Source organism: Salmo salar, chromosome ssa13, assembly GCF_905237065.1.
Source record: "Salmo salar chromosome ssa13, Ssal_v3.1, whole genome shotgun sequence".
Classification (NCBI taxonomy): Eukaryota; Metazoa; Chordata; class Actinopteri; order Salmoniformes; family Salmonidae; genus Salmo; species Salmo salar.
The window spans coordinates 72,065,449-72,092,136 of NC_059454.1; the positions used below are offsets into that span (position 1 = coordinate 72,065,449).

Below are 26,688 nucleotides of genomic sequence, written 5' to 3' on the forward strand. Positions count from 1 at the left end.
TGAAGGCCAATTGAACAGTGATATGTGAAAATCTTAAGAGTTTGTTTATGTCATAGTTGATTCACATGAAAACCTTGATGATTACTTATTTTCATGATGAATTGATATGGCTGTCTCCGGTGGAAAATATGCTCAGTGCGATGATATACAAGTATGAGCAAAAGCACACATGGGCTCATGTGAATTTACAGGTTCACTGTATGGCTTGCCTTCATTTGGTACCCAAGATTAATGTTCTTGCTTTGTAGTAAGGTTGTCATCCAATGTAAATGAAATTAAAAAAGGAAACGTGTACACAGGAATGACTAGTGTGTGAATGTTATGTTTGTAACATTCTGTAGTGTAATATCTCTTTCACGATGATATAAGGAGCAGCATAGAGAAGTTGCATCTGTTTCATACTTTAAATGGAACATAGCCTATGGCCTGGTTTCCATATTGACCACATCATTCTCCTAAGAACGGAGACACAGCCCTGTTTGATTACAAGCTATTAGCAGTTGAACATTTCTATTTTTTTTTTGTTAAGTTTAATGGAAACAAGAAAATACCTTTCCTTGTATCTAACAGAAACCATTACATTATACAGTGTGACATTTGGTAACCCTTTACTCGACACCTAGCATCATAACACATTGTGACAGTCATAACCATGTCATAATATGCCATAACAGCTGATATAACATGTCATAATATGGTTATAACACTGTCATGACATATTTAGACCTGTGAGGTTATTTTATGGCTGGTTATGACACCAACATAAGACCCACAGAATCTACCACACAAGGCACAACATTCCATTACACCATAGCCTACTTGTCAACAGTATTTTATGTTATATTACATTTTATAAACTGTACCATATTGAATTATCAATGTAATTGCGCACACATTGATGTCAAACATGCACCAACCCCAAATGCTCTGTTGCTGATGACTGAGATGAATGCAGGAGCAGATTTTAGGAGTACAAGACACCCTCTTTTTGACAGATATCTGACATAAGTGCATGTACGTGATAGGCCTATCGGGCTTATATGATTCTGATGGTGATAATGCTTCTTGAGTGTCATAAAGTGTATTTTCTTAGTCCGAGTAAAGTGACACAGGATGGCCATAATGCTTCTTGACAGTGTCATAATGTGTAAAAACATTACTTTAGAGAATTCATTACAACAACAAAGGATTTAAGAAACAAACGTTCAAACTAAAGTTTGTCAGGGGAAAAAACACATTTGAATAAATGTGGGTTTTGACACACTTATGCAGGTGTCATAACAGCCATAAAATAATGCATATCAGGTGTAAATATATGAGTCATGACAGTGTTATGATCATATTATGACCGGTTATGACAAGTTGTCATCTGTTGACATTGACATGGTTATGAACGTGTCATAAAGTGTTATGGCACTAGGTGTCAAATAAAGTGTTACCTGACAGGTTTCCAAAATGCCCTTCAGGCTTCTTACTTTGTAATGAATTACTGGACTAGGACAAAAAAAAATCTTCGTCGATCAAGAGTCGTCGGTTCTTTAGACCAATTCATTGGTCTACATTTTTAAACATGTATTTTTCCATATATTGACACACCCTATGTGTTTTAATCAAATCAACTACATTCACTGAGATTGTCTGATGCCTCAAGCACACTGTTTGATTAAATAACTAAGACACTCAAATGACTAGAGGGAGTCCGACCAGCAATTGATTTGATTGTGGCGGGCCGGACTTGCTGCACTGTGTTAAATTTAAAAAAAGACCAGGAGTGACTGTGTGACTAGCACCCGTTGTTTCGCTCTCCTCCATGCTACAGCAAACACCACAGAATATCAAAGTGTTTATCGCTCTGTCTGTGTTGCTGAAGCTGCAACATAATTACAGCCATTTCTGACTGAAAAGTTATGTTTCCGAAATCCATTGTTTATGATAAACATTCCCTAATGCCTCAATCATTGCTCTGTTTACGTGAAACGTGTATGCATCGCATGCACGTTACCAATAGGGCTTGACCTATAGCAGATCATAATCACATCAATAAATTGGCTATAACAAACTTTTAACACTAACACATGACAGCAAAATACAGTTGAAGTCGGAGGTTTACATACACTTAGGTTGGAGTCATTAAAACTTGTGTTTCCACCACTCCACAAATTTCTTGTTAACAAACTATAGTTTTGGCAATTTGGTTAGGACATCTACTTTGTGCATGACACAAGTTATTTTCCCAACAATTGTTTACAGCCAGATTATGTCACTTATAATTCACTGTATGACAATTCCAGTGGGTCAGAAGTTCACTGTGCCTTTAAACAGCGTGGAAAATTCCAGAAAAGGATGTCATGGCTTTAGAAGCTTCTGACAGGATAATTGACATAATTTGAGTCAATTGGAGGTGTACCTGTCGATGTATTTCAAGGCCTACCTTCAAACTCAGTGCCTCTTTGCTTGACATCATGGGAAAACCAAAAGAAATCAGCCAAGACACCAGAAAAAAAATTGTAGACCTCCACAAGTCTGGTTCATCCTTGGGAGCAATTTCCAAATGCCTGAAGGTACCACGTTCATCTGTACAATAGTACGCAAGTATAAACACCATGGGACCACTCAGCCGTCATACCGCTCAGGAAGGAGACGCGTTCTGTCTCCTAGAGATTAACGTACTTTGGTGCGAAAGGTGCAAATCAATCCCAGAACAACAGCAAAGGACCTTGTGAAGATGCTGGAGGAAACAGGTACAAAAGTATCTATATCCACAGTAAAACGAGTTCTATATCGACATAACCTGAAAGGCTGCTCAGTAAGGAAGAAGCCACTGCTCCAAAACCGCCATAAAAAAGCCCGACTACAGTTTGCAACTGCACATGGGGACAAAGATCGTACTTTTTGGAGAAATGTCCTCTAGTCTGATGAAACAAAAATAGAACTGTTTGGCCATAATGGCCATCGTTATCTTTGGAGGAACAAAGGGGGAGGCTTGCAAGCCGAAGAACACCATCCCAACCGTGAAGCACGGGGGTGGCAGCATCATGTTGTGGAGGTGCTTTGCTGCAGGAGGGACTGGCGCACTTCACAAAATAAATGGCATCATGAGGCAGGACAATTATGTGGATATATATTGAAGCAACATCTCAAGACATCAGTCAGGAAGTTAAAGCTTGGTTGCAAATGGGTCTTCCAAATGGACAATGACCCCAAGCATACTTCCAAATTTGTAGAAAAATGGCTTAAGGAAAACAAAGTCAAGGTATTGGAGTGGACATCACAAAGCCCTGACCTCAATCTTACAGAAAATTTGAGGGTAGAACTGAAAAAGCGTGTGCGAACAAGGAGGCCTACAAACCTGACTCCGTTACACCAGCTCTGTCAGGAGGAATGGGCCAAAATTCACCCAACTTATTGTGGGTAAGCTTGTGGAAGGCTACCTGAAATGTTTTACCCAAGTTAAACAATTTAAAGGCAATGCTACCAAATACTAATTGAGTGTATGTAAACTTCTGACCCACTGGGAATGTGATGAAAGAAATAAAAGCTCAAATAAATCATTCTCTCTACTATTATTCTGACATTTCACATTCTTAAAATAAAGTGGGGATCCTAACTGACATAAGACAGGGAATTTTTACTAGGATTAAATGACAGGAATTGTGAAAACTGAGTTTAAATGCGTTTGGCTGAGGTGTATGTAAACTTCCGACTTCAACTGTAGGTGCAGAGGACGTGACAAACAATCTCAAAATGGGGGAATATTTTCTGGTTGCTCAGGGGGCAAAGGGAAAGTCAGATGTGTGGAATAAATTTAAGTAGTTGTGAAAAATACTGGAGATCAAGAAAAAGAATGTAAAGAGCAAGAGCTGCGTGGATGTGAGTCAAACAGGTGCTGTATAGATTACAATATCATTTTCCAGATCGTTTGGAGCAATGTAAACAACAATACTTTAACCGTACCAGAGTCTGTTGTAAAGTTTTTTTGTTAAGCCTTTATTATAGCAAAGACTAAGCTATTTATTCAAGGCTCGCTTTATTTTAAAACTAAAATGCTTGATTGTATTTTAAATCATTAATGACTCGTATGCTGTGTGATGACATGAATGAATGAATGATTGATTGATTGATTGATAGATACAGTAGCCTATAAGGCTAAACAGGATGTATTCTTATGCCTACAGCTCAATAGTGGTTATACAAGGCTGCTATACTAAGCCTACTAATGATAATGACGTTACTTATGATCATAGCAATAGTAATAATAACAATAAGGAGATAAAGAAAAAGGAGCGTTATTATTGATTATAGACCTAATTAAGTTGGGGTTTCCTCTCTCCTCACTTTTCTTAGACAATAAGGCGAGGGCTGTTTTCTCAACTGCTGCTGCCTCCACCGCAGTGTTCTCAACACTAATATGCTGGTTAACATTGCTATTATGCATATAGCACCATGGTCTAGGAAAAGGTGCCAATTCAACAGCGCACTGATGTGTTTCTGAACCGCGGACAGCGACCAGTATCCAACGTGGAGAATGCACATTTGTTATTAAATAATATATATAAGTGTTGCACCATTGTTCTTATGTAATTTAACCATACAATTTCAGTAGAACATGTCATAGACTGATGGACTGTGCCATCCTCACGGCCTCCTCAATGGATCAGTCCACTCAGACAGGTGTCTTGTACACCATGATAGATTGATATTTTTTTGCTACTGCTCGACTAAATAAATCTTGGTCGACCAACAGCCTATCGACCAAACAATTGACCAGTCGACTAAATGGGTTCAGCCCTTTACTGGACATTTTTATAGTGGCTTACATGGGCCTGAACACAGGATACTTTTTGGGGATTTCTTAATGAGATTTTATTGGTTTGGGGGTAGATTTAAGAGGCCTAAATCAACACCTAATTCACGTTCAAACTAATGTTCCTCATACAGGATTTTTTTTTTCACACATTATGGTATCGGGTCTCTTATTTACAAGTTATTCATAGTCTCTCCTTCCTTACAGGAGGAAAAATATTTGTTGATATTTATATAGGCTTCATACACTTCATATGTTTCTTGCCTACGATTTCAATTCCAGACAACCAGGCAATGACACTGACGAAAAATAATATTGCTTCGAAAGACTTACTGAAATGCAAACTAAAACCACCCAGCAGATTTATTGAGAAAGCCCTAAAAATATATATTTGCAGAAAAATCCTGGATTCTGCCATAAACATGATCAGTGCTTTGTAAGATGGAGCCATCCTCAGAGGCAGTGAAATTTGAGCTGTCTAAAGCATGTTCACTGTGCCTGGTCTGAGGTACCACACAAGAACAAAAATAACAGCTTCTATTTCCTCTCTTACCAAGTAGGGCATAGGAGAAACCTCACCACAGACCCCAATTCTGAAAACAAATGTATTTCAGGCCAAGTGGGTAAAAACGCTATTTTTAGTGTTTTGGATTTCAAACTCTTTAAATTGAGGCTGAAGCTTGAAACTCCAGAGTGATAATGCGGTAACAGGGTAAAGTTTCTGACCCACGTACACTACCAACCGTCGACACAGCAAAAATTGAGCTGCTGTGTCCTTGCTGAAAGCACATAGCAAACAAATAAGCACACAAAACATAATGGAGCGGGATATCGATAAGCTTAATTACAAAACACATTTTAAACACTTCAGCCTCTACTGCTGCTGCTGCTCCTGTTTCTGCCTAAATGTTCTGGCACATAGGGCCCAGAGCAAAGTCCCTGTACACCAAGCAATTCTGCCCATAATTTAATGAAGCGATAATTCTAGCGTTTTATCCTGGATCTGCATTTCTGAACGATGACGGCCTAGGAAAAAACTCCTAACACAATATGCACACAGGCATGGGCTGTACAAGTGTGGTAAAAGCTGATTGCTGGAGCAGGGTGCAGATACAATAAGGCAGTTTATTGGACTGCTGTAAATGTTAAGGAAGCCCCCTGAAGATATCTGTATCGGGGGAAAAGAGCACACCTGAGACTGCCTATAAAACTTGCCCAACCAATTTAACTAAAAGCTTATGATTTAAACATGTTATAAGCCTTCCTCATTTCCATTAAACAAGGTTCAATAACTCAAGGTCAATTTGAAATTAGATTAAAGCTGCAATATGTAACTTTTGGACGACCTGACCAAATTCACATAGAAATGTCAGTTATAGATCTGTCCTTCTCATTGAAAGCAAGTCTGAGAAGCAGTAGATCTGTTCTATGCTTCCATTCTTAAGTTGCATTTTTGCATCTTTTACTTTTGGTTCTGTACACCAGCTTAAAACACCTGAAAATACAATATTTTTTTGTTATTGAAAATATATTTCACTGCGGGTTAGATGGTACAATGATTTTCTACACTACATTGCTTATTTTGTCACATAAACTGAAATTAGGTGAACTCTTCTAATTTTAGCAACCATGAAATGGCAGAGCCATTTCTGCAAATTGCACCTTTAATGTCTCTTCTCCCCTGTTATTTTAGCTGAAGTTTAACAGCGCTGTCAGTCTGCCATACTGTGAGGGAGGGTTTAAAAAGCACAGCACAGACGGCCACCGCTGTGTCCCTCCTAGTCGACTATGTGTTGTTAGCTTTAGCATTAGCTCTTATGCGTTGGTGGTTGCTGCACAGCCAGTTTGAGGTACCAGCCCAGAATCAGGTCAGTTGAATGCAGCTGAGCTGAGTATCACCTGGGTTCAACCTGACATCTATCAGGGTTGGTAGAGAGACAATGTATGAATAGTGTCAGCCTAGTCATGGTAAATCTTATGTCAAGTTTATATTAGGATTCAATGTTGTATCGGCTTTGCACTCTGTGCTTCACTCTTGAGGCACAGAGAAAAGTTCCAAAATAGGCCATGTCACATCAGAGAAATTTTGAAGAAAGAGTCCTCTGCAGTCGTCCTGGCACACCTAGGGTTAAGATTATGTAAATCTTTAAGGTATGAAAATGTGGAGTATATCGCTCTTGTCTCTCACCAAGTTGGGAGTTGATTCCTCTTTAATTTATCCAGCAAAGCAGAAGAGAACAAACACCAGCTGCTTCTCTCCGGTACATTCTAAATCTCATCTGTGTCACCTGCTTTACCTGATGCAAAAATATGAAATGTATTAGGCAGCATCTCAGGAAGCTAATATGCTATGATTTATGGAATTACACTTCCTGAGCATGCAGTCTCTGAAAAATGGAAAAAGAGAGAACACTGGGATACCTCGGTTAGGTGGCTTTCATTAGTCTTGAGTGAAAATCAAGGCTTTAGGTGCCATTTTAGATCGGCAGGTAAGGGTGCTCTCGAGCGGCTTGATGTTCTTTACCATTCGGCCATCAGATTTGCCACCAAAGCTCCTTATAGGACACATCACTGCACTCTATACTCCTCTGTAAACTGGTCATCTCTGTGTACCTGTCGCAAGACCCGCTGGTTGATGCTTATTTATAAAACCCTCTTAGGCCTCACTCCCACCTATCTGAGATATCTACTGCAGCCGAAATCCTTCACATACAACACCAGTTCTGCCAGTCACATTCTGTTAAAGGTCCCCAAAGCACATACATCCTTGGGTCGCTCGTCTTTTCAGTTCGCTGCAGCTAGCGACTGGAACAAACACTCAAACGGGACAGTTTTATCTCAATCTCTTCATTCAAAGACTCAATCATGGACACTTTTACTGACAGTTGTGTAATGTATTGTTGTCTCTAGCTTCTTGCCCTCTGTACTGTTGTCTGTGCCCAATAAAGTTTGTACCGCTGCCATTTTGTGTTGCTACCATGATGTTGTCATGTTGTGTTGCTACCATGCTGTGTTATCATGTGTTGCTGCCATGCTATGTTGTTGTCTTAGGTCTCTCTTTATGTAGTGTTGTGTTGTCTCGTCATGATGTGTGTGTGTTGTCCGATATTTTTATTTAATTTATTTTTAATCCCAGGCCCCGCAGGAGGCCTTTTGGTAAACCGTCATTGTAAATGAGATTTTGTTCTTAACTGACTTGCCTAGTTAAAAGGCTAAATAATGAATAAAATATGAAACATCATCAAGTCACCGGACCCCTGAGTAATTGCCACTGAGGTATAAAAGAACTGGAGACTGCGTCCAAGATGTCCGCCCGTTGTTTTCAACTAAATCTACTCACATTTGCATACGCCGATTCTTTGGCCGTCTAGAGTATATCCGGTTTACACAGCCCAACATCACATGCGCACTAGCAATGCTGGGACCTTGCCAAGTCTCTGACAATTTGCACATATAGAGGTCCAAAAAGACATGCTACTGTGGCCTATAAGCCTACAATGTGGGTTTATGTGTTTCCATTTGTTGTCTTGGCATACCAACTCTGACTTTGTCTGCTCGAGTTTGTTTTAGTGACTGTGCTTCTACTAAAATGACGCTGCAAATAATAAAATGCTTGTTTGTCAACAAAATCCAATTAACGGCATAAATGCAGCATCGTATGGACAAGTGAAGGGTGGGAAACGGCTCATCTCAGGTTGATCAGCAGCAGATGTTCAGTCAAGTTGTTGATGCATTAAAGTGTGTCTTGCCTTGCCTCACTGTGCTTTGCCCCTGTGTCATCCTGTCATAGTCGTTCTCCCCTTGGGCACAACTGCTCTAGGACCTGCTCTGTTTAAACAAATGTGTACTTGAACTGTTCTGAGACCTGCTCTCTGTGTTTTTCTCTTCCAGCCTCCCTGCAGGTGGAGATCACCCCGATGCAAGGAGAGATCAGTATGGGGGAGTCAAAATTCTTCCTCTGCGAAGGTAGGTGTGGTACAGATACCATCGCCTCCACAACAGCAAACCCCCACTTAGCTACTGTATTTGGACAGAGGATTCCAAATAAGGTGCAGGTGCTACAGCAGTTCTCATGGATGCAGTAGCATGGGCTTCCCAGGATGCTAACCTGCAACTGTGGTTGTTACACCCCCCACCCCCCCACACACACACTACTGGCAGTCTGCTGCAGGTCAGCGTCCTGTTGTGGAATAGCAAAGACAGAGGAGAGGCTCAATATGTCATGGAAGAAAGAGGAAACCATCTCACTTTTAATGATGTTTCCTTTGAATGAAAATAAATGTAGCCAGCTGTGTACTTCTTTTGCAGTAAATAGTCCGCAAAATACTGTTTTTCTCAACACTTCTTTATTCCATTATGAATGAGGAGGGAGTGAAAGAATCCAGAAAACGTGACTTTGCTTTGCCCTTTCAAAACATCAATGGTGGAGAATGCGATAGAACTTCTCAAGTTTTCATTTGTAATTTATTTTTTAATTTTTACGTAGGATATCATCTGAGCAAATATGTAATATCAAATGCATGGAGTCCTTGAAGCAGGTAGCCCTAGGGAATGCTGGCCTAGTATTAATCCATTTGTACCAAAACAATGTTTATTCGGTCTAGTTTGTCAGGATATTCACATCTTGGTTAAGAGTGAGATGTTGTGACATTATGCCTACGTTATATACTTTTTAGGTTTCATCTTATGTTCATGACAGATTTTCATCTTGCAGAGGTGACTTAAACAGCATTAGGATGGATGTTATTTTGCTAAGTAGAGAAACCTGTTAACCTTAAAAAAGCTATAATGCATACCTCAAACATCATCTCGCAAGGCAGCACATTTATCTCTGTTGTCAATCATATTAACTGCTGTAGACACATAAACGGTGCATTCGCACTCTACTCACACGTCCACCCTGCCTCTATTTTTCCCTCAGTTGTCGGAGATGTAAAGGACATTGATTGGTATGCCCCGAACGGCGAGAAGCTCCTACCAAACAGACAGGACATCCTCGTGAACCGCAACGACGAGTCCTCGTCCACTCTCACGATCTATAACGCCAACGTGGACAATGCCGGCATCTACAAGTGTGTTGCCAAAAATGGAGACAAGGAGTCTCAGGGCACCGTCAACGTTAAAATCTTCCGTAAGTTCCCTATCAAACTGCTTGAAACAAGGTCCTATTCTTGTACTTTAGCGGATTACCACCAAATGAAATCCTCTCACTGTATTATCTGTACATATTTGTGGAATGCACAATGTAATTTTGAAGAATGTAATTTAAAATTGTCTGCATATTCTGTTCATATTTGTTTACTTCAATTGGCCTCCCACATTATTTATTTACCTTTATTTAATCAGGGAGTCACCATTGAGACCAGTGTCTCTCTTTTGTGAGGGAGCCCTGCATATGCAATTGCATAAAATGCATCAACAATCAAATACAATATGAAACAAATTATAATAAAGCACAACACATATTACACAGACAAAGATAAATATACACAATATACAGAAAACACATTCAACTAAAACAAACACATTCTTCATTATAAAAATCCTCTGTCCTCTGCCTGAACTGCCCTAGGGACACCTAAAGCATGTATTCAAAATGTATTTTGGAGATCATTCAAAACATGTGGATCAAGAAATCTAAAGGATGACTTACTTTTAATTCTGTGAACGCCAAAGGGGTGTCCAGAGTTAACCAACCTTGTGAACGGGTTTGATAACTTGTCATCTTAAATCTTAACAGTGAATTTAGGTAAGTCAGAAGCTTGTGGAGCAGGGCATTGTAAACAAACAGAGCATAATGATGTCATCTATGTGACTTCAAAGAGGTTCAGCACAACATTTTGGGAAAGAATACAGTGATGAGTAATAAAACTGTCTCCTGTGATTAAAAACGAAGGCCGCTATGAAAAACATCATCCAGGAATTTAAGAGTAGAGGCAAGTGTACTTTGATAAATAGTATCACCATAATTAAGAACAGACAAAGGTTGACTGCACCATCTGCTTCCTACTGACTAGAGAGAGACTAGATCTGTTTCTGTAAAAAAAGCCCACTTTAAATCTTAGTTTCTTAAAACCCGTAAGGGATCGGTGTCCCTATACTGGGACGACTGAGCTAACGTGCACTAATGTGATTAACACATCAGTTACAGCAAACTTTCCAGGACATAGACATGTCTTACATGGGCAGAAAGCTTAAATTATTGTTAATCTAACCGCACTGTCCAATTTCTTTAGGATTTGGCCATGTAGGCTCAGTTATCAGCTGAGACAGGCTTAGCTCAGAGTAAATATATTTCAGCGTATCTGACCCTGGTGTCTTCTAATCAATATTAAAATTGCCCATAAAGAATAGTTCAGATTACCATTCTTAAATTTCAGATTAATTGGTTAAGAGCACATGAGGGAGCAGAGGGAGGGTAATACACTCCTACTAGTGTCTGCTGGTTATCATGACCAAGGCCCACATTAAGAGCGAGCCAATCAAAACGCTTAGGGACAGAGGTAGCAAGAGATACAGAAACATAAAAATTGTCCTTTGTAAATATGACAACACCCCCACCTCTGCCAATTCGGTCTAATCTGGAAACATTATAACCAGACAGACACATCAGCAAGTTTCAGAAATTACCAGAATGTCCACATTGGATTGATTCCTCCTTTGAAATCAAACTTCTTGCATGATCAGTAGGTAGCCCCTTATTTGAAAATGCCATAGGATTGGTTTGAATTGGTATAGGTACAAGATTGTCTATAACTGAACCATTGGGCCTATGCGTCGAGCGAGGACGTGAGTTAAAACAAGAGTCAATGAGGGTTACCTGTTGCAGGTCTGCAGTATGCTGATAATTTATTGTTGGGATTACCTGAGACTGACTTGGAGTGGTGAGCAGGTCTTGGAAAAATAATCTACGGTATTGTTGATTGTATCTTTGCCCTAGTATCATTCTAATGGTATCTAACAATGTATCTTCGCTTAGGGAACCAGCATATACAACTATACTAACTGTATAGTATGAAGTATATTATTTTTGAACAGATGGAATGCCACTACAGTTAGCACTCTTTCAAATCCATAGACTGGGTAACAAAGAAAGTGCTTGCCATAGAACATGTTGGTTAATTAAGTTTGTTGACTGGTTCAGGAAATCCAGTTGACGGTGGACTTCTATTCTTCTCCCCTACAGAAAAGATAACCTTCAAGAACGCCCCTTCCCCACAGGAGTTCAATGAAGGGGATGACGCTGACATCATCTGTGACGTCGTCAGCTCGCCTCCCGCTGACATCATCTGGAAGCACAAAGGCTCAAAGATCCAGGTTGCAAAAGACGGTAAGGCTTGTGCACAGTTCGACGTGCCAATGTGTGGGTTGCCTACTGCCAGAGTCATGCGGTTCCCCCCTTTAACATTTTTTATTTTTTTATTTGCTTTCATCTATCTGCCAACTTTTTTTCATTCATCCCCCCACTCACTCGCTCCCTCCCTAAGTGCACAGCCCTGCCTTTTGGTAATTCAAGTGTTCTGACATAATGGATGAAGAGAGAACAGGAAACAGGATATTTCTTGATCAGGAGGAATGGTTGTTGTCGGTTGTGAAAGAATTTGAAGGGTTCATATTTAGAGGATTTAGTCAAGTCGAGTGGGATGCTGCCTGAAGGATTTTGTTTCTCTCCATATTGCACTATTTTAACCTTAGAGGACCCCGCCCTTTTGCAACCACTGGGAAGCAAAGGGTGACCGCAGTGCTCTGGTGTGTGGCGTTTTCTTGGACCCTGGACGGGTTGTGTTTTTCACTGGAAAACCACTAATTGTAGCCCAGATTGAAACACATACTGCTTATGTAAATACCATTTTCCACATTGCTCCAGTTAACCTTTTCCTTATCAAAGCTGCATGTGTTTACAGCTCAAATTACAAGTCTTTTTCATGCTAATATGTGTTTCACAGCTCAGAGAGCTATTTAAAAAGTCTGGTTAATGAATTCAAAGCTTTTGCCCAAATACACATTCAGTAAACCAGATCTACATCTGGCACCGCTTCAGAAGAGGGTTAACAGAACACAGTTGCCATACAATATTTATACGCTGGCTGCCAGATGTTTGAACTTAGAGGGTTCATAGAATATTTACATAGTAGAGCTTTGATGACGCAATTCAAGAACTAGTAGTAGTTTCAGCATCTGTATGTTTACATTACCATGTTTTATCACATTTACTACAGTATGGATATAAAGGATATAGAATAAGCCACGTATTCACGTGTACAATGCTGTTAGAGGCACCATGTCACGGCAATGCTCTGTGGAGCAATGTAAAGAAATATCACAGTGAATAGTATGGCATTTAATTTTTCTAAATAAACATTGAACATAAACATTATTCCAGTTGATGGATGGTAGAGCTTTCTTTTGATGAATTTATGCCACTAATATTACATACAGATCAATCTATTTCTGATGGTGAGTTATGTACCCTATCATATAGTCCTATTTAAAAAAGGTATGTTCTCTCCACCCCTCCTTATGTTCCCTAGTTCCAGCCACCAGAAATAACTCATGCTCTATTTTTACATTGTTACCTATATTGCTGCTGGGAGGGGGGGGAAATACAGCATTCCTCTGTAACTGAAGTCGCACTGTATGTGTGCTTTTACCATGTTGCCTTGTCTTAAACCTACAACACCCACTGTTAAGGATAAATGACCCTCCTCTGTTTCCTTCTCTTGCGGTTTTTCATAGTTCGATTTAAGATCCTGACCAGCAACCACCTCCAGATCCGAGGCATCAAGAAAACAGATGAAGGGGCGTACACCTGTGAGGCTCGTGTAATGACCAGGGGAGAGATTGACCTGAAGATCATCAAGGTCATCGTCAACGGTGAGTACCACATCCTCCCTCTCACCCTACCCCTCTTTCACCGCCTATGCTCTCGCTGTGGGATTTGCATCCGAGCACAATTAGAATATAGTGTAGTTATATATGCAATACTGTGCTGTTATGAACACCATTACAGAATTATGACAGAGAAAATAAGCCTGTATCAAGCCTACAGTAACATTTATTTTCTCCTATCATACTTAGTCAACCAGCATAGTGAGTCATGATCTGATTATACATTAAGACTTTTTAGAAGCATATAACACCCTTACAATGTCTTATCTTAGTATCATCTTAGTATAATTTATTTCCTACTCACGTATGACCTCTGTATCTTTGATTAATGCTTGTATCCATGTCTGTCTGTGTTTCAGTGCTCCCTAGCATCCGCACCAGGCAGTCGGAGGTGAATGCCACGGCGGACGTCAACCAGTCTGTGATGCTGGCCTGTGACGCTGACGGCTTCCCTGAACCCACAGTCACCTGGGCCCGGTACGTCACACCGACCACCTTGTCTTTTAATGAGCATAAACAAACTGGCTTGTTGTGACTGGTTGAGGAGGTGATTGTGATGTGAATAAGGGTTGTTTATTTAAACTTTTTTCTAATCTTTTTGTTTAGCATTCTCATGATAAGAGGATGGTCAACAGTATTGAATTATATTTATGTAGTACCTTGAAGATAACCAAAGCTCATTTGTTTGCTATATCCTCAGCGTAGCTGTTGACACAAATGGGCCCTCTAGTATAGTATGAGAATAATTCAAACACTGCTTCTCTAGCTCCTCTTGGAGTGTAAACGAATGAGAAGGATAGGAGGATGGGGAGATGCATCCGATTAGGGCTAGGCCTCGCCAGAGAAGGAAGGAGACAAGCGAGGTAGGGTGAAGGGAGGGGGTAGGGGGGCAGAAACTCCTAAGATTTTTTATTTATTTCCTGGCCGTTGACAGGCCTGTCATTTGGTATCCCTTAGAGGCTGCTTCAGGATTGAAGCTCTTAGAAGCATACAGATGTGGGACCGCAGTCCAAACCCAGTGTGTGCACATCTGATTTAGAGTTCAAGGGAGGCTCAGACATGTCATGGTTCAAAGAGAGTGCTCGGTCAAGAGTGCCGAAGAAATTCCTCAACTTGACATCATACAGTGTATCACCATCCTATGGATGTAGTGCCTTTGTAAAACAGCCATGATGCAGCTATGGTAACAAAGCAGAGCCAGAGAAACAAAGAAAAAAGCTTTTTGATTTCTGTCCTGGATGTCTGGTCAGTAGCTCTAAAGACATTGGTTTTATGTATCACGGATCCCTCTGGAACTTTCCTTGTGCACACCTGGCCCCTGTTCCCAGTGATTGTATTTGTATAGATGTGCCCTTTGTTCACCATGGTGCTGTCGATTATTGTTCCCATGTCCGTTGGTGCGTGTGAGTACCTGTGCTGTGTGTTTTGGCTTTCTTGCCTTTGTGGATTGCGCAGATGATTACGGGTCTCGTCCCGTGTGTTAATCATCGTACGCGTGTGTTATTTATTCAAGGTACTCCTCGCTCTTTTCTTTGGGTTTCAACCCTGTGTTTTTGTTACGTGTTCGTTTGGACTACGTCCCCGCGCCTTTACACGGCACGCCGTAATTTGGGGTATAATACAAAAAAACTATTACGCGTTCCCTGCGCCTGTCTCCCGAATCTCTTCATGCCAACGTGACATTATGGTTCTGACCCAGGCCTTTTGTTTACCAGCTGCTCTACTGAGATACGGCCCCCAAAAAGATCATACTCTCAGAGTGAAGACGACTATTTTTACCTTCTTGTTGTGGAGACAGACATCAGTGACGTGAACTCTGTATTTCTGCCTTTACCCCCTCAGTAACAACATTGTCCTTGAATCGGACGATAAGTACGGCCTGAACAACGACGGCTCGGAGCTGATAATAAAGGATGTCAAGAAAGTGGATGAAGGAGATTACACATGCATCGCCCGGAACAAGGCCGGGGAGAAAGAGGAGGAAGTCAGCTTGAATGTGTTCGGTAAGAGCTAAATAATTACCATTAACTGTGGTAAAAGAACGTTGTGTTTTTGGGCTTTAGAATTGGTTTTATTGGTTTTACTATAGCAATGTGCATACAAGCAATGTATTCCATTGTCATCCATCAATTTATTGTATTTACCTTCTCTAGTGCAACCTAAGATCACCTACCTGGTCAACCAGACTGCATCAGAGCTGGAGGAGCAAATCACCCTGACCTGCGAGGCCTCAGGAGACCCCACCCCCACCATCACCTGGAGCTTTGGCCGCAGGATCTTCACAGAGGGAGAGCAGGTACTGGTGTCTAGGGACCAGGGGAGGCTTGCAACCAGGGGCCCGAGCTGTGGTGGACAGGGTATGTCACTCAGAGTGCCAACGCCTGACCGATCCATCACTGTTCTGAATATTGATAGGAAACCTAAAAAGCAAGCACAGCTCTATTTCATTCATGGCATTATACCAAACCTGTTCAAAATTCAATTGAGCAAGTTCAACAGTAAAAGCCACTGGACATGTACTAATCTGTCCTGATGGTTTCATGCATTGGTTTCTCCTTCTACAGGAGCCTCTAAACAAGAATTACCAGGTATGATATTCAAATGGTCAGGTAATGAAACTCAATATATGTTGGGTTGTTGTGACTATATACTGTACAGTATATCCACCCAGATTTGATTGGGGGAAAAAATCAGATATAATCGAACAGATACAAATCCGGTCATCTGCTTGAATTCCTGTAACTTTTTCACCCCCTTAACTTCTGATCTTATCAGGGTTCGGTAGTTTGACTTTGCTGTTTGCATAGTCACTGTGAATGCATAGATTGCACTCATAGATTGCACTCCCCCACCTCTTGTGGTGCAGTTCACATTTTGGGATTGAAAACCAAGCTTTTGATTTGTCCCTTGAAAGCCCTTAAACCACCACGTCTGAACCAGTGTTCATTTCGAGGCACATGTTTCAGGGAATAGTCCTATCTGACGTTGCACCGGAATGCTGTCATATCCCTTTATTAGTCATTGTATACTCAAACAATGAAAGAAATGCAGCAGTAATCGCTGAAACCCAGGTGCAGCTGCATCTCAGCATATTTAAGGTAATTAGTAATTCCATCATGTCATGTTTTCTCATCCAAACACAGTCAAGCAATATCCATCGACAACTGCTAACAGCTCTCAATATTCAGTCATCAAACCAAATGTTATGTCACTTGCGCCAAATACAACAAGTGTAGACCTTACAGTGAAGTGCTTACAAGTCCTTAACCAACAATGCAGTTAAAAAAATACCACTAAAAAAAGTAATTAAAGAGCAGTAAAATAGCAATGTCATATACAGGGGGTACAGGTGCGGCCAGTCGAGGCAATTGAGGTAGTATGTACATGTAGGTAGAGTTATTAAAGTGACTATGCATAGATAATAACAGAGTAGCAGCAGTGTAAAATGGGGGGGGGTGTTTAGAAGCCTCTTGGACCTAGACTTGGCATTCTGGTACCGCTTGCCGTGAAGTAGCAGAGAAGTCTATGACTAGGGTGGCTGGAGTCTTTGACAATTTTTAGGGCCTTCCTCTGACACCACCTGGTATAGAGGTCCTGGATGGCTGGGCCGTACGCACTACCCTCTGTAGTGCCTTGTGGTTGGAGGCTGAACAGTTGCCATACCAAGCAGTGTTGCAACCCGTCAGGATGCTCTTGATAGTGCAGCTGTTGAACCTTTTGATGATCTGAGGACCCATGCCAAATCTTTTCAGCGTCCTGAGGGTGAATAGGTTTTGTCGTGCCCTCTTCTAGACTGTCTTAGTGTGCTTAGACCTTGTTAGTTGTTAGTGATGTGGACACCAAAGAACTTGAAGCTCTCAACCTGCTCCACTACAGCCCCGTCGATGAGAATGGCGTCGTGCTCGGTCCTCCTTTTTCCTGTAGTCCACAATCATCTCCTTTGTCTTGATCACGTTGAGGGAGAGGTTGTTGTCCTTGCACCACACGGTCAGGTCTCTGACCTCCTCCCTATTGGCTGTCTCGGGATTTTCAGTGATCAGGCCTACCACTGTTGTGTCATCGGCAAACTTAATGTTGGTGATGGAGTCGTGCCTGGCTGTACAGTCATGAGTGAACAGGAAGTACAGGAGGGGACTGATCGCATCCCTGACAATCAGTGTGGCGGATGTGTTGTTACCGACCCTTACCACCTGGGGGCGGCCGTCAGGAAGTCCAGGATCCAGTTGCAGAGGGAGGTATTTAGTCCCAGGATCCTTAGCTTAGTGATGCGGTTTGAGGGCTCTATGATGTTGAATCCTGAGCTGTAGTCAATGAATAGCATTCTCACATCGGTGTTCCTTTTGTCCAGGTGTGAAGTGCAATAGAGATTGCATGATCTGTTGAGGCAGTATGCAAATTCGAGTGGGTCTATGGTTTCTGGGATAATGGTGTTGATGTGAACCATGACCAGCCTTTCAAAGCATTGCATATTTACTGACATGAGTGCCATGGGTCGGTAGTCATTTAGGCAGGTTACCTTAGTGTTCTTTGGCACAGTAGCTATGGTGGTCTGCTTGAAACATGTTGGTATTATAGACTCAGACAGGGAGAGGTTGAAAATGTCAGTGAAGACACTTGCCAGTTGGTCAGCGCATGCTCGGAGTACACGTCCTGGTAATCCATCTGGCCCTGCGGCCTTGTGAATGTTGACCTGTTTAAAGTTCTTACTCACATCGGCTGCGGAGAGCGTGATCACACAGTCGTCCGGAACAGCTGATATTCTCATGCATGTTTCAGTGTTACTTATCTCAAAGCGAGCATAGAAGTAATTTAGCTCGTCTGGTAGGCTCGAGTCACTGGGCAGCTCTCGGCTGTGCTTCCCTTTGTCGTCTGTAATAGTTTGCAAGCCCTGCCACATCCGATGCGCATCGGAGCCGGTGTAGTACGATTCGATCTTAGTCCTGATTTGACGCTTTACCTGTGATGGTTCGTCAGAGGGCATTTCTTATAAGCTTCCGGGTTAGTGTCCCGCTCCTTGAAAGACGCAGCTCTACCCTTTTATCGCAGTGCGGATGTTGCCTGTAATCCATGGCTTCTGGTTGGGGTATGTATGTACAGTCACTGTGGGGACGACATCATCGATGCACTTATTGATGAAGCCAGTAACTTTGGTGTACTCCTCAATGTCACCGGAAAAACCCTAGAACATTTTCCAGTCTGTGCTAGCAAAACAGTCCTGTAGCTTAGCATCTGCTTCATCTGACCACTTTTTTATTGACCGAGTCACTGGTGCTTCCTGCTTTAATTTTTGCTTGTAAGCAGGAAACGGGAGGATAGCATTATGGTCAAATTTGCCAAATGGAGGGTGAGGGAGAGCTTTGTACGTGTCTCCTTGTATGAAGTAAAGGTGGTGTAGAGTTCCCCCTCCCCCCCCTCTGGTTGCACATTTAACCTCCTGGTAGAAATTAGATAAAACTGATTTAAGTTTCCCTGCATTAACCTGTTGGGTCTAGGGGGCAGCATTTGCACGTCTGGATAAAAAAAATGTACCCGATTTAATCTGGTTACTAATCCTACCCAGTAACTAGAATATGCATATACTTATTATATATGGATAGAAAACACTCTAAAGTTTCCAAAACTGTTTGAATGGTGTCTGTGAGTATAACAGAACTCATTTGGCAGGCAAAACCCTGAGACATTTTCTGACAGGAAGTGGATACCTGATGTGTTGTATTGACTTTAAACCTATCCCATTGAAAAACACAGGGGTTTAGGAATATTTTGGCACTTCCTATTGCTTCCACTAGATGTCACCAGCCTTTACAAAGTGTTTTGAGTCTTCTGGAGGGAGATCTGACCGAACAAGAGCCATGGAACGGTGATGTCCCATTAGACACCTGGCGCGCTACTTCATGTTGGGTACCCTCGTTCCAATACGTTATAAAAGGCTATGCATTCGTCCACCTTGAATATTATTCATGTTCTGGTTAAAAAAGGCCCTAATGATTTATGCTATACAACGTTTGACATGTTTGAACGAACGGAAATATATTTTTTCCCCTCGTTCATGACGAGAAGTCCGGCTGGCTTACATCATGTGCTAACGAGACGGAGATTTTTGGACATAAATGATGAGCTTTTTTGAACAAAACTACATTCGTTATGGACCTGTGATACCTGGAAGTGACATCTGATGAAGAGAATCAAAGGTAATGGATTATTTACATAGTATTTTCGATTTTAGATCTCCCCAACATGACGTCTAGTCTGTATCGCAACGCGTATTTTTCTGGGCACAGTGCTCAGATTATTGCAAAGTGTGATTTCCCAGTAAGGTTATTTTTAAATCTGGCAAGTTGATTGCGTTCAAAAGATGTAAATCTATAATTCTTTAAATGACAATATAATATTTTACCAATGTTTTCTAATTTTAATTATTTAATTTGTGACGCTGACTTGACTGCCGGTTATTGGAGGGAAACGATTTCCTCAACATCAATGCCATAGTAAAACGCTGTTTTTGTATATAAATATGAACTTGATAGAACTAAAAATGCATGCATTGTCTAACATAATGTCCTAGGAGTGTCATCTGATGGAGATTGTAAAAGGTTAGTGTATCATTTTAGCTGGTTTTATGGTTTTGGTGACCCTGTCTTTGACTTGACAAAACATTACACACAACTCTTGTAAATGTACTGTCCTAACATACTCTAAATTTATGCTTTCGCCGTAAAACCTTTTTGAAATCGTAAAACGTGGTTAGATTAAGGAGATGTTTATCTTTCAAATGGTGTAACATAGTTGTATTTTTGAAAAATTTGAATTTTGACATTTATTTGGATTCAAATTTGCCGCTCTTGAAATGCACCTGCTGTTGATGGAGTGCACCACAGGTGGCACGCTAGCGTCCCACCTAGCCCCAAGAGGTTAAAGTCCCGGGCCACTAGGAGCGCCGCCTCTGGATGAGCGTTTTCCTGTTTGCTTATGGCCGTATATAGCTCATTGAGTGCGGTCTTAGTGTCTGCATCGGTTTGTGGTGGTAAATGGACCGCTACGAAGAATATAGAGGAAACTCTCTAGGTAGATAGTGTGGTCTACAGCTTATCATGATATACTCTAACTCAGCCGAGCAAAACCTTGAGAGTTCCTTAGATATCAAATAAAATAAAATGTTTTTGGTCACATGCACATACAGTTGAAGTCAGAAGTTTACATACACCTTAGCCAAATACATTTAAACTCAGTTTTCACAATTCCTGTCATTTAATCCTAGTAAAAATTCCCTGTCTTAGGTCAGTTAGGATCACCACTTTATTTTAAGAATGTGAAATGTCAGAATAATAGTAGAGAGAATGATTTATTTATTTTATTTCTTTCATCACATTCCCAGTAGGTCAGAAGTTTATATACACTCAATTAGTATTTGGTAGCATTGCCTTTAAATTGTTTAACTTGGGTCAAACATTTCAGTTAGCCTTCAACAAGCTTCCCACAATAAGTTGGGTGAATTTTGGCCCATTCCTCCTGACAGAGCTGGTGTAACGGAGTCAGGTTTGTAGGCCTCCTTGCTCGCACACGCGCTTTCAGTTCTACCCACACATTTTCTGTAAGATTGAGGTCAGGGCTTTGTGATGGCCACTCCAATACCTTGACTTTGTTGTCCTTAAGCCATTTTGCCACAACTTTGGAAGTATGCTTGGGGTCATTGTCCATTTGGAAGACCCATTTGCAACGAAGCTTTAACTTCTTGATTGATGTCTTGAGATGTTGCTTCAATATATCCACATAATTTTCCTGCCTCATGATGCCATCTATTTTGTGAAGTGGACCGGTCCCTCCTGCAGAAAAGTACCCCCACAACATGATGCTGCCACACCCGTGCTTCACGGTTGGGATGGTGTTCTTCGGCTTGCAAGCCTCCCCCTTTTTCCTCCAAACATAACGATGGTCATTATGGCCAAACAGTTCCTATTTTTATTTCATCCGACCAGAGGACATTTCTCCAAAAAGTACGATCTTTGTCCCCATGTGCTTTTTTTATGGCGGTTTTAGAGCAGTGGCTTCTTCCTTGCTGAACAGCCTTTCAGGTTATGTCGATATAGGACTCGTTTTACTGTGGATATAGATACTTTTGTACCTGTTTCCTCCAGCATCTTCACAAGGTCCTTTGCTGTTGTTCTGGGATTGAGTTGCACTTTTCACACGAAAGTACGTTCAGCTCCTTCCTGAGCGGTATGTCGGCTGTGTGGTCCCTGGTGTTTATACTTGCGTATTATTGTTTATACAGATCAACGTGGTACCTTCAGGCATTCGGAAAATGCTCCCAAGGATGAACCAGACTTGTGGAGGTCTACATTTTTATCTGAGGTTTGGCTGATATCTTTTCCCATTATGTCAAACAAAGAGGCACTGAGTTTGAAGGTGGGCCTCAGGTACAGCGCCAATTGACCCAAATTATGTCAATTAGCCAATCAGAAGCTTCTACAGCTATCACATAATTTTCTGGAATTTTCCAAGCTGTTTAAAGGCACAGTCAACTTAGTGTATGTGAACTTCTGACCCACTGGAATTGTGATAGAGTGTCTGTAAACAATTGTTGGAAAGATTACTTGTCATGCACAAAGTAGATGTCCTAACTGACTTGCCAAAACTATAGTTTGTTAACAAGAAATTTGTGGAGTGGTTTAAAAATGAGTTTTAATTACTCCAACCTAATGTATATGTAAACTTCTGACTTCAACTGCAGTTCGCAGATGTTAATGCGAGTGTAGCGAAATGCTTGTGCTTCTATTTCCGACAATGCAGTAATATCAGCAAGTAATTTAACAATTCCACAACAACTACCTCATAAACACAAATGTAAAGGAATGGAATAAGAATATGTACATATAACTATATTAATGAGCGATGGCTGAGCGGCATAGGCAAGATACAGTAGATGGTATAAAATACAGTATATACATATTAGATGAGTAATGTAAGATATGTAAACATTATTAAAGTGGCAGTATTTAAAGTGACTAGTGAATCATTTATTAAAGTGGCCAATAATTTGAGTCTATGTAGGCAGCAGCCTCTGTTTTAGTGTTGGCTTGTTTATGGAAGCTGTTTTTCAGTCTCTTGGTCTCGGCTTTGATGCTCCTGTCCTGACCTCGCCTTCTGGATGGTAGCGGGGTGAACAGGCAGTGGCTCGGGTGGTTGTTGTCCTTAATGATCTTTTTGGCCTTCCTGTGACATCGGGTGCTGTCGGTGTCCTGGAGGGCAGGTAGTTTTCCCCCGGTGATGCGTTGTACATCACCACCCTCTGGAGAACCTTGTGGTTGTGGACGGTGCAGTTGCCGTACCAGGCAGTGATACAGCCCGACAGGATGCTCTCAATTGTGCATCTGTAAAAGTTTGAGGGTCTTAGTGACAAGCCAAATTTCTTCTGCCTCCTGAGGTTGAAGAGGCACTGTTGTGCCTTCTTCACCACACTGTCTTTGTGAGTGGACCATTTCAGTTTGTCCGTGATGTGTACGCCGAGGAACTTAACTTTCCACCTTCTCCACTACTGTCCCATCGATGTCGATAGGGGGGTGCTCCCTCTGCTGTTTCCTCAAGTCCACGATCATCTCCTTTGTTTTGTTGCCATTGAGTAAGAGGTTTTCCTGACACCACACTCCGAGTGCCCTAACCTCCTCCCTGATTACCTGTCTCATTGTTGGTAATCAAGCTCACTATTGCTGTGTCTGCAAACTTGTTGATGATATCGACTCTGTGAAACACAAGTTATTCGTTTTTAATATCCCGTTGGTAGGATATACGTGCTTTAAGTCCGTCCATTTTATTATCCAATGATTGTACATTGAGCAATAGTACCAATTGCAAAGCCACTCGTTGTCTAAACCGCACAAGGCACCCCAAGATCCTTCCACGAAACCTTCGTCTTTCCCCTGCGAATGACGGGGATGAGGGCCTATTCGGGTGTCTGGAGTAAATCCCTCTCCTCCGACTCATTGAAGAAATATTCTTAGTCCAATTCAAGGTGAGTAATCGCTGTTCTGATGTCGAGTAGCAGCAACATTGGTGAGAAAGTCTTAACCCACTCTTCACGCTCATTTTTAATCTCACTTTCACACTCTTCCTCTGCTTTGCTCTTTTTTCTCTCTAGATCTCTCTCTTACTAGGACAAAGTCTTACCAAATCCCCCTGCAATTACTTTGCACCCCTGCAGTTCCTCTGTGTTGCTAACAGCACTCTTAGTAATCATTAGCACTTTTTAAAGGGGCTTTGAGGTCCATGGAAGGATTGGGGCAGAAGGCATTTTATAGAGGGAGGAAATGGGTTTTATATGCAATTGGACTCAGTGGAAAGTAGTATTTATTTATTTTCCACTCAATCCCTAGGTCAGTGTGTCCCATGCAAACCTTATTTTGCAAGTCATAGTTTGGTTTGTACGTCATTACCTTAAAATCTTGGACGTTTAAATGGACACTTGACAAGCAAGGTATTTCTAAACACTTTGTGAATAAGACAGTGCTTTTTGTTAACAGCATTAGCATTATTTCAAAGAGCAGATTTGGTTCCAGATTGCGTGTCTACATATATTTATGAATCTCTCTCACCCCCAGCATTACGCTCCTGTTCTCCTTTTATGTCCTTGAATAATACTTTTACAGTTGGACTCCAACTGCCGATCAAAGCTTAAAGCGCTTATTTAACCAGGTAGGCTAGTTGAGAACAAGTTCTCATTTACAACTGCGATCTGGCCAAGATAAAGCAAAGCAGCGCGACACAAACAACAACACAGAGTTACACATGGAATAAACAAACATACAGTCAACACAATAGAAAAAAAGTCTATATACAGTGTGTGCAAATGAGGTAAGATAAGGGAGGTAGGGCAATAAATAGGCCATAGTGGCAAAATAATTGCAATTTAGCAATTAAACACTGCAGTGATAGATGTGCAGAAGATAAATGTGCAAGTAGAGATACTGGGGTGCAAAGGAGCAAAAAAATAATAATAACAGTATGGGGATGAGGTAGTTGGATGGGCTATTTACAGATGGGCTATGTACAGGTGCAATGATCTGTGAGCTGCTTTGACAGCTGGTGCTTAAAGCTAGTGAGGGAGATATCAGTCTCCAGCTTCAGTGATTTTTGCAATTTGTTCCAGTCATTTGCAGCAGAGAATGGGAAGGAAAGACAGCCAAAGTAGGAATTAACTTTTGGGGTGACCAGTGAAATATACCTAACGGAGCGCATGCTACATGTGGGTGCTGCTATGGTGACCAGTGAGCTGGGATAAGGTGGGGCTTAACCAGCAAAGACTTATAGATGACCTGGAGCCAGTGGGTTTGGCGACGAATATGAAGCGAGGGCCAGCCAACGAGAGCATACAGGTCGCAGTGGTGGGTAGTATATGGGGCTTTGGTGACAAAACGGATGGCACTGTGATAGACTGCATCCAATTTGTTGAGTAGGGTGTTGGAGGCTATTTTATAGATGACATCACCGAAGTCGAGGATCGGTAGGATGATCAGTTTTACGAGGGTATGTTTGGCTGCATGAGTGAAGGATGCTTTGTTGCGATATAGGAAGCTGATTCTAGATTGAATTTTGGATTGGAGATGCTTAATGTGAGTCTGTAAGGAGAGTTTACAGTCTAACCAGACACCCAGGTATTTGTAGTTGTCCACATATTCTAAGTCAGAACCATCCAGAGTAGTGATGCTGGATGGGCGGGCAGGTGCAGGCAGCGATCGGTTGAAGAGCATGCATTTTGTTTTACTTGCATTAAAGAGCAGTTGGAGGCCACGGAAGGAGAGTTGTATGGCATTGAAGCTCGTCTGGAAGTTAGTTAACAGTGTCCAAAGAATGGCCAGAAGTATACAGAATGGTGTTGTCTGCATAGAGGTGGATCAGCGAATCACCAGCAGCAAGAGCGACATCATTGATGTATACAGAGAAAAGAGTCAGCCCGAGAATTGAATCCTGTGGCACCCACATAGAGACTGCCAGAGGTCCGGACAATAGGCCCTCCGATTTGACACACTGAACTCTGTCTGAGAAGTAGTTGGTGAACCAGGCGAGGCAGTCATTTGAGAAACCAAGGCTGTTGAGTCTGCTGATAAGAATGTGGTGATTGACCGAGTCGAAAGCCTTGACCAGGTTGATGAATACAGCTGCACAGTATTGTCTCTTATCGATGGTGGTTATGATATCGTTTAGGACCTTGAGCATGGCTGAGGTGCACCCATGACCAGCTCGGAAACCAGATTTCATAGCGGAGAAGGTACGGTGGGATTCGAAGTTTGTTAACTTGGCTTTTGAAGACCTTAGACCTATCCTACCGATAGATATAGGTCTGTATCAGTTTGGGTCTAGAGTGTCTCCCCCTTTGAAGAGTGGGATGACCGGGGCAGCTTTCCAATCTTTGGGGATCTCTTATGATACGAAAGAGAGGTTGAACAGGGTAGTAATAGGGGTTGCAACAATTTGGGCTGATAATTTTAGAAATAGTGGGTCCAGATTGTCTAGCCCTGCTGATTTGTTGAGGTCCAGATTTTGCAGCTCTTTCAGAACATCAGCTATCTGGATTTGGGTGAAGGAGAAATGGTGGAGGCTTGGGCAAGTTGCTGTGGGGGGTGCAGGGCTGTTGACCAGGGTAGGGTTGGCCAGGTGGAACGCATGGCCAGCCGTAGAAAAATGCTTATTGAAATTCTCAATTATTGTGGATTTATCGGTGGTGACAGCGTTTCCTAACCTCAGTGCAGTGGGCAGCTGGGAGGAGGTGCTCTTATTCTCCATGGACTTTACAGTGTCTCAGAACTTTTTGGAGTTTGTGCTGCAGGATGCAAATTTCTGTTTGAAAAAGCTAGCCTTTGCTTTCCTAACTGCCTGTGTATATTGGTTTTTAACTTCCCTGAAAAGTTGCATATTGCAGGGGCTATTCGATGCTAATGCCGTACGCCACAGGATGTTTTTGTGCTGATCAAGGGCAGTCAGGTCTGGAGTGAACCACGGGC

The 26,688-nt window shown here is 41.7% G+C and overlaps 1 protein-coding gene across 14 annotated transcripts in view; it reads left to right on the plus strand.

Annotated features, from left to right (window-relative positions):
* ncam1a (neural cell adhesion molecule 1a) overlaps positions 1-26,688 on the plus strand; it is a 320,103-nt gene that overhangs the window by 220,500 nt on the left and 72,915 nt on the right. For all 14 annotated transcript variants that reach the window (XM_045693503.1, XM_045693509.1, XM_045693504.1 and 11 more), the window contains exons 2-8: positions 8,696-8,770; positions 9,726-9,935; positions 11,991-12,134; positions 13,541-13,678; positions 14,053-14,170; positions 15,536-15,696; positions 15,847-15,989. In XM_045693503.1, the coding sequence (XP_045549459.1) occupies positions 8,696-8,770; positions 9,726-9,935; positions 11,991-12,134; positions 13,541-13,678; positions 14,053-14,170; positions 15,536-15,696; positions 15,847-15,989 (989 nt within the window). The remainder of the gene's footprint in view (positions 1-8,695; positions 8,771-9,725; positions 9,936-11,990; positions 12,135-13,540; positions 13,679-14,052; positions 14,171-15,535; positions 15,697-15,846; positions 15,990-26,688) is intronic.